Source organism: Eleutherodactylus coqui, chromosome 7 (assembly GCF_035609145.1).
Source record: "Eleutherodactylus coqui strain aEleCoq1 chromosome 7, aEleCoq1.hap1, whole genome shotgun sequence".
Lineage (NCBI taxonomy): Eukaryota > Metazoa > Chordata > Amphibia > Anura > Eleutherodactylidae > Eleutherodactylus > Eleutherodactylus coqui.
In genome coordinates this window covers 206,217,243-206,226,380 of record NC_089843.1, presented here as the reverse complement: position 1 = coordinate 206,226,380, position 9,138 = coordinate 206,217,243, and the positions used below count along the sequence as shown (strand labels likewise).

Below are 9,138 nucleotides of genomic sequence, written 5' to 3'. Positions count from 1 at the left end.
TGTAGATGCATATGTAGATGCTAAAAGCTTTTCTTCAGCCATCTGTAAAAATGTACATAAGTTTGAGAATATGAGGTCATCTATGACTAGTATGGAAAGTGGTGGTGAGGAATGACCTGTAAGACGTGGCACAGAAAGGGCAACATTTACAGGAAGGAAATACTGATACTTCTGAACTAGCTGCAGCGCAAGCAATTACTTTAATATTCAGTACCTATGCAATATGTTTCTATGTAATAATGAGTCCAACAGTATGACAGCATGTGGATGACATATTCCTTACACATTGGGCGTAATTTCTAAAAATATGTAGTGTGTCCGAGAGATTCACACTTAGGGCAAGGTCAGACGAACCATTGGTTTCCTATGCAGTGTTCACATGTCCTCCTTTTACAGGTGCAAAATGTTTGCATCTGCAAAGTATAGGACATGCATGCACTGGCGTATTAAATCCCCGCGGGGAGTCCACTCATCACTGAACACTGTCACAGTGTTCAGTGATGATGGGACTCCCCAGGGGGACGAAAGAATTTCCTGCCACAGCTGTCACAGAGGATTGTGATTTTCTCCCTAGCTTTCAATGGGGCCGGCATTGCAGCTGCCCCATTGAAAGCAATGGGATACAGGCAACCCCTGCAGTGATTTTCGAGGAAGGGCTTGAAATATAAGCCCTTCCCTGAAAATCATCCCTAGGTGTAGAAAAAAAAAACATTACTCACCTAGCAGTGCTGTCCGGGCTCCAGCGCGTCTTTTCTTTTGTGTGTCGGCACTGATCTAAAGCACTTTCTTCTGGCCGGGGACTTAAAAATCCTCGCCTCTTGAAAGTGCTGGTCTGATTGGCTGAGCGCTTAGCCAATCACAGACAGTGCTCAGCCATTCATTGAATGACAGCTGAGTGCTGCCTCTGATTGGTCACAGCGCTCAGCCAATCGGAAGCAGCGCTTAGCCATTGATTGAATTTAATACCGATTGTTCAGTCCCTCTCAGTCACTTATACAGCGACCAACTGAACGACTTCTTGTTTGAACGAGGCAACGATGTATCTGCTGTATGAACAGGCTGCATGAGCAACTCTGGCATCGTTCAAACGAGAAATCGGCAGGTCTAAGCGAACCCTTAGTCTACAGTAGGCATTACTAAAAAAAGTCACTGTATCATTGCACATAATCCTTACTTACCTCTGAAAAATGACCTACAGTCTTTTTCCTCCTAAGACCTTTAGCTTCTATATTAACACCATGTCTGCTCCATACTTCAGAAGGGTACATTTGTGAACAAACATTCTTTACAATGAAAGCCAATTGCATACAATTACATATCTTTTTGAATACATGAAGTAACAAAAAAATGATGTATATCTTTGTACAAAAACGTGGTGTGAACTTAGCGTTAATGTGATACTCAGGCCAAAAGGGAATAATCGACCACAATGGAGAACTATATCAGCAGACGACCATAAGACATGGAAAGCTCTTCGGCAAAGGAGGCCTGTGGGGGGTTGTATAGTTGCCGAAACAACTGACCCCCTGCTCTCCGCACCCCATTGTCACTTAAAATTCTGACGTAGTCAGCAGTATCGATAAACTTACCCTTCAACAGTGACTCTAGTCTGTCCTTGTTCTCTATAGGGCAATGACAATGGTGCTTTATATTTTAATGTCTGCAGTGAAAGTTATGAAAAGGACACTTCTTGTGAAATTAGTGGAAATACTATGCGGCTATTGACTGAAGCTGCAATACAGGGGGTCATTGCTGTGGGCATTAGGAACATAGGAAGGCATTGGTGGTGCTCCGAGCTTCTGTTGACTGCATGTAAGTACATATTAATGACAGAAAATAGGATCAAATTTACTTAATCACAGAAGGCGGCCATGTCTACGGATACAAAGGTAGGTACAAACAACAATTCAAAAAAAAAAAATGCTTTATGGGGGAGCAGCACGGGCGCGAAATCCTAATGAACAGCCACTCACACATCTACCATTCCTGAGGGTTGTTTGCTTATGTAAGATCATATACATACAGGCAATGTTGGAGTATTGCTGCAGCTACAGCCAATGGTTGCCAAGCACTTGATCTAAAAAGTGGTGTGGCTGTGACAACCACTACTGCGCTCTTTTAAGTTGCAAAGAAAGGATAAGAATGTAGTCCAAAGGGGAGAAAGTAGTTTTTAAGAAATATTTAATAGGGTGCTACCAGTCCAAATACCGTCACCGTAGGTAATGGGGCACCAAAATGCTAACCGTAGAAAGGAAAAAATAATAGACTGTAGGAGCCACTCTTCTAGCGTAAAACACATTCAATGAGGGGATTGACCCAATTCTTCTTTATTATTAGGATTAATTGATTAAGTACCAGTTCTAACGCGTTTCGGGGACGTAGCCCCTTCCCAGATAGAGTACAATAGTGTTGCCACATGAGCTCCTTCTGTACTCTAGGAAAAGAAGAACTGTCAGCTTCCGATACTTGTACTCTCCAGCACCGTTGTCATCTCCTACGAGCCCACCGATCTGAGCAGTACGAGAAGGACATTGTTGGCACTATCAAAGAAGTATAATCACCCAGCATGGTAATGCCCATAGATTATTCACTTTTTCAATGGTGAATTATGGGCAAAGTACCCATTAATACCAAGAATGTAGCTAGCTTATTCTTGACACATAGTGGTCTAACAAGGAAAGGGAAACAGCATACTTAGGGTAATACATTCTGCGTTCTTCTACAGAAGCAGCAGGCAGATTTATTTTGTGTGGTACAGTATAACAAAAATTAAATATGGTTTATTTTACACGTTTTTCATCATGTCCATTATACCATTTGTTTACACTGTTTACAAAAGTGCTGGTTAAAAAAAAAAAAATAGAAAAAAATCGACAACGTTTCCAATTATGTTACACAAACTTGACAAAAAAACACTTTCAGTAATGCATGTCTTCAAATTATTTACACTTCGCTATCATGCAGTGAAGAACTTGCCAGACTCCGGGAGGGGGGACGGACTCTCCCACTTCCTGTCCATTCTATGGCAACAGATACGTTTAACAGAGGCAAGAAATGTATGGACTGTGTATAGGTATATATAATATTTCTATATGAAAAGAGCATGAGAGCCACGTGATCGCTCCGAGTCTGAAGGCACTTCATGGGTTTCTAGTTTGAGTTTTTTTTGTCCCGGTAAAAAAATAAATGTGTCTTTGGAAAAGTCTTAAGAACTCCAACTTTTTGCAGAGCTTATATTAGACAGGAGCTTATCTTTATGTGTTCTACATGCTTGCTTCCATTGTGGTCACTGAATCTGTACATTATGACTTGCATGTAGCAGGGGTCCAGAGGTCCATCACCAGTGTTTAGAATCTAGATTGTTCTATATTGCTGTCCCTGGTAGAACTTGTATATTTTTGGTGTTTTTGAAAAGTGCAAATCTGAAAACTGCTTTGGAGGCTTTGTGAAGGCTTGAGATGTTATCTGCAGGCACAGGACTCCACTGTCATGTTGGGATATACTTTCAGGACGACATTTTTGTTTTCATCAAAAAAGAGAATGCTAAGAGAAGACATCTTTTCCGGGACACAACAGGGTTCGGGGATGCCAGGAACCACTCCAACAGCTCGGACAATACTCTGGATGGTGGCATGATTTGACGGCTTCAAAGACTGTTGAAAAAAGAATAGATATTTTAGTTTTTGTAGTCTACTCCACTAAAATTGAAGATTTGTTTTTTTTTGGGGGGGGGGGGGGCTCTTTTAGAATCCAACGTCCATCTAAAATGAAGGGTTTCACTGAAAATGCAACACATTCCACCTTTTTGACTACCTAATCTGTACTGAAATGAAGGTTAAAATGCTAATTACCAGAAGTGATGCGATTTCCTGAGATACTGGGTATAGGAATGCCAGCTTGCATTATATTGGCTAATTAGTGTTACAGGAAATTAGTATAATAAAGCCCAACATAGAAACAGCTGCCATAGGTGTCAATGATTTGACCAAAAAAGCCATTTCTGCTTAGCTAATTGTTGACCTGGAAGACTCCCTTATGTATCTTTAATGTCTGAACTTTCTAATGTCCTACAGTTCAATGCAAAGAGTTTCAGATAGAAAGAGATGTACTCAGCATTTTGTTATAAAATGTACTATAGCGATGACTCAGAAGGCAGTGAGCTTGTGATTGCAGCCGCTGACAGGGCTATCTGGCTGTGTTCTCCTCACCTTCTCAATGTGGTTGTTATAAAGGGATGATGTTCAAACTGCAGGCATTTTGGTATAGAACAGGAGGAGCTGAGAAGATTTATATATGGTTTTATGGGTAAATATTCAGTATAAGTTGCATTTTATTCATTTATATCTCTGCGCATCCTGAGCTGAACAGTCCAATGGGCGGAGCTATTAGTGATTGACAGCTGTCTGTGAATGACTGTACAAACCGAGTTAGCTACCAATTACAGATCGGACCGCCCACTAGACTGGGAATGTGCATGGATATAAATGAATAAAATACGAGTTCTACTGAATCTTTCCCCATAAAACTATATATATCAGTCCGCTTGGCTCGGCTCCTTCTGCTCTATAACTTAATGCCTGCAATTTGGACAGCATGCTCAACTGACAGACTCCATTTAACTCTAGAAAGTTTACATAGCTGAAATACCAGCCATCGTGCATCTATATTCTGATCCCTAATGTAACTCTGTTTATTGCACTGCCCACCAGCTGATGGAATATTCCTTAGCTTTGAGACACCTACAAATGATTTCTGATTGTGTTTTCATTTTAACTGTATACCAAGTTAAAGGGAACCTGTCATGCACTTTATACCGTCCTCACTGTAGGCAACATAAGGTAGAGACAGAAATGCTGATATCAGTGATGTGTCACTTATGGGGTAATATGCAGTGGTTACCTTGCTTCTGTATGTTTCTGCAGTTCCAAGCAAAAGAAAAGTCCAATTATTTCCTGGTAGCCCTGCCCCTGAGGACCTAGAAGCCCTGCCCCTGAGGACCTAGCAGCCCTGCCCCTGAAAACCTAGCTGCCCTGCCCCTGAGGACCTAGCAGCTCTGACCACCTGGCCTGATGGGCAGTTTTCTAAGTATGTGGTGTGCTATTAGGTCCTCAATAATAAATTGGACTCTTTTCTTGTAGAGAAACATATAGAAGCATGTTGTATGCTCCTAAAAAATTACTGCACATTACACTATAAGTGACAGAAAGCTGAAATCAGCATTTCTGTCTCTAACTTATGTTACCCTCAATGAAGACAACATAAAGTACGCAACAGGTTCCCTTTAAAAGGTTCCTTTATACAGGACAACTGGCATGTGCATGAGTGTCCGATTGCCATCCCACAAACTGTTGCCCGACTTTCGGTTCTGTGCCTACATCGGTAGTCGTTCAAGGTTGTCCATCTTCCTCCAGGAGTTTCCCAAACATTGAGCGGTTCCTATTTAATTGGACAAATAGTCGCTTGGTTTGTAGTTTTGCTAAAAACCAAGCGACTACGACATGTGAGTAACTTCTCGCTTAGTGCTCTATTGGCGGCCCCTGAAAACAGTGAATACCGGTGATAATTGACCTTTGTAAAGTACCTTTAAAAGGGTGACTTCCTGGTAGACGGGCTAGATTGAAGCACATGACCGCTGCAGCCAAACAGAGGCAGCAGTGTGACGTTCCCAAACTCCGGACATCATGGCGGTCAATACATGAGCGCTGATACCAGGAGCACCAACACTGACACTGTGACCTTTGATTGGCTGCAGTGGTTACATGCTTCCTCTGGCTGGTCTATCCAGAAGTCACCGCCGATGCCAGCGCCGGCTGTTAGCTGCATCCCAGAGCCCCAGGAGAGGTGAGTAGCTAGAGCCTAGCTGGGGTATGGGGTTTTGTTTTAATAATGAAACCCCCTTAAGACCTTTCAAAATTAATACTAGTAAGAATACAGAAAAGAAGAAAACTGTCACCTTAGTTCAGGGCTTTATTATAGTAGAACTTCCTAAAGTGAAGCTTTGAAGGTATGGGACCAATTTAATACAGTGATTTAAACCAAAGTGTTCTTGAGAGGAAATGACATTGACAATATTGGCTTTGTTGCTGGAACCCATAACACAGTAATGTGGCTAGGCTCATGTTTGGATGGATGTAGATTGTAAATCCATGAGCAAACGATTGATTGGACATTAAAACCCAGGACAAAAATAATTGATGTCATTACATCAGGACTTTCGACTATGCAGGACAAGGCCAAATGAATCTAACTGTCCACGAGGAAGTCGGAAAAGACGCCTAGACAATTTTCTGCTAACTATTTGAAACTTTTTGTTACACAAAAAGTGCACCTGCTGTCGACTGACTACAGATTGTGGTGGAAAGGTCTATCATTGTGGAGTTACATTCACATCTATCTAGAAGTATAAAGAGCCCATTCTTCATGGACATTATCGGACATTTCCAGTAAACAGAACATTGATCTGATGATGACGATTTTGTGACTAAGTACATACATATAATGCACCCTTTGCATCAATATGGTCTTTGAACTAAGCCCTGTGATGGGTTTGCTTCTCCATATATACAACGAGTTTGGAAAGTCTTTAGTCTCATTTTTTTACATTTTGTTATGTTGTGCAAATTAAAAAAGAATCACATTTTTTTCCCATCGGTCTGCACTCAATACCCCATAATATCTAAGTGACAACACAATATTCAAAAACTTTGTAAGTTAAAAAAAAATGAAGAACTGACATTTTGCATTGGCATGAGTATTCACATCCTGTACTCAGTACTTAGTTAAAGCACCTTTGGCAGCGCTCCCATCTTCCAGTCTTCTTGGGTATGATGCCACAAGGTTTACACACGTGGTTTGGGGGATTTTCTACTATTCTTCTCTGCAAATCCTCTCAAGCTCTTGTCAAGTTGGATGGGGGCCATCTGTGAACAGCTATTTTCAGGGCTCTCTAGAGGTGCTCAATTGAGTTCAAGTCAGAGCTCTGGCTGGGCCACTCAGGGACATTCATAGAATTGCCCGTAAACCACTACTGTGATGTCTTGGCTGTGTGCTTAGGGTCATTGTCCTGTTGAAAGGTGACCCTTCTGCCCGGTCTGAGGTCCCTTGTGCTCTGGATCAGGTTTTCATTAAGATTATCTCTGTACTTTGCTCCATTCAACTTTCCATCAACCCCAACCAGTCTCTTTGTCCCAACTGCTTAAAAACACCCTCCCAGCACGATGCTCCCTCCACCATGCTTCACTGTGGGGATGGTATTGGGCTGGTGATCAGTAGCGCCTCATTTCCACAGGACATAAAGCTTAAAATTGAGGCCACAAAATTCAATCTTGGTTTTATCAGACCGGAGAATCTTGTTTCTTATAGAGGCTTCTTTCTGGCCACTGCACCATAAAGCCCAGATTAGTTGAGTGCTAAAGTCCTGATTGACCCTCTGGAAGTTTCTCCCATCTGCACACAGGATCTTTAGAGCTCAGCCAGAGTGACCATTGGGTTTTAGGTCACCTCTCTTACCAAGGTCCTTCTCCTCCGATTACTTTGTTTGGCGTGTCGGCGGCTCTCGGAAGAGTCCTGGTTGTTCCAAACTTTTTCCATTTAAGAATTATAGATTCTGCTATGCTCTTGAGAATTTCCAATGCAGCAAAAGATGTTTGTAGCCTCCTTCAGATCTGTGCCTCCACACAATCCTGTATCTGAGTTCCATAGGCAGTTCTTTCCTCCTCATGCTTTGCTTTTAGCTCTGATATGCATTGTGAGCTGTGAGGCCTTCTATAAAAAAGGCTGTGTTTTACAAAATTATGTTTAATCAACTAAATCTACAATAGGTGACTTCAATCAAGAAGTAGAAACATCTCAGAGGTGATCAATAGAAATAAGAGGCCTCCAGAGCTAAACTGTCATATCAAAGAGTCTGAATACTTACGTCAATGCAAAATGTTTGCTTTTAATTTTTTAAAAGTTCACAAAAATTTGTAGCTTTCGGTTTTCACATTGTCAATATGGGCTACTGAGTGCAAAATGATGGGGGGGGAGACTAAATATAAACGTCCATAAAATAGTTGTATGGATCCTATGAACAAACCTTGTAATGCCAAGACTATGGAACATAAAGTTACTGTTGTTGTGAAAACTGTGAGATGGGACCTACAACAAAGCTGACTAAAGCTGGGGCTGCACACAGTATAATGTTACGAGTGACACTAATAAAAGACGAATGTCTGTACACTACGGCTTCACCAGGGCTGAGCTCACTCAAAAGTCCAGATGTTTTGAAAATCCCTTTGGACGTATTTAACTTCTACCATTGAACTGACATTGTATTTCTAGTAGTATTTTACAGTAGCCAGTAGACATTCCAGGTGATTTTTTACTTTCTGGGGTTATGGAACCTAATTTAATGGGCTCCAATGAATACATTAAAACAAAAGGCATTTTCAAAGGCACCCCACCTGAGTGAGTCAAGAGTCAGCTATTCTTTTTGCCCTAATGTACCTGTCCAACCATTAAACATTTTATTCAAGAATTCATGAAGCTTCATGCCTTGGAATATAACAATCTATTCCACCCAACCTTAATTTTCTTAAGACTATATTTGCCATAAAGCAGACAATGAAGCCCATTACTAATGATGTAGGTAAATCCTTGCAATGATTCCTGAGACCAGAGGTGTAACTTGAAGCTCCCGGGCTCCAATGCAAACCTGTAACTGGGCCCCAACTATAATGCTTTATTCATAGTACTGGGATCCCTATATGGAGAAGAGAGGCCTTATGGCCCCCCTAAGGCTCCTGGGCCCGGGTGCAACCGCATCCCCTGCATCCCCTATAGTTACGCCCCTGCCTGAGACTATTGAGAGAATCCAAGGCGCAGCAAATGGTAGACTGAGCCAGACGGGAAATTCTGGGGAAACAAACTCAACTCGGCCCACAGGCCACTCTGGTTTAGAAGAAGGGTGACACTGATATTAAAGGGGTTGTCCCGCGGCAGCAAGTGGGTCTATACACTTCTGTATGGCCATATTAATGCACTTTGTAATGTACATTGTGCATTAATTATGAGCCATACAGAAGTTATAAAAAGTTTTTCACTTACCTGCTCCGTTGCTAGCATCCTCGTTTCCATGGAGCCGACTAATTTTCGCCG

At 41.7% G+C, this 9,138-nt stretch overlaps 1 protein-coding gene across 1 annotated transcript in view; it reads right to left on the bottom strand.

Moving 5' to 3' along the window:
* Positions 1-2,694: 2,694 nt before the first annotated feature.
* BMP3 (bone morphogenetic protein 3) overlaps positions 2,695-9,138 on the bottom strand; it is a 74,872-nt gene continuing 68,428 nt past the window's right edge. Inside the window, exon 3 of the mRNA XM_066574249.1 lies at positions 2,695-3,653. Within this exon, the coding sequence (XP_066430346.1) occupies positions 3,462-3,653 (192 nt within the window). The 3' untranslated portion in view covers positions 2,695-3,461. The remainder of the gene's footprint in view (positions 3,654-9,138) is intronic.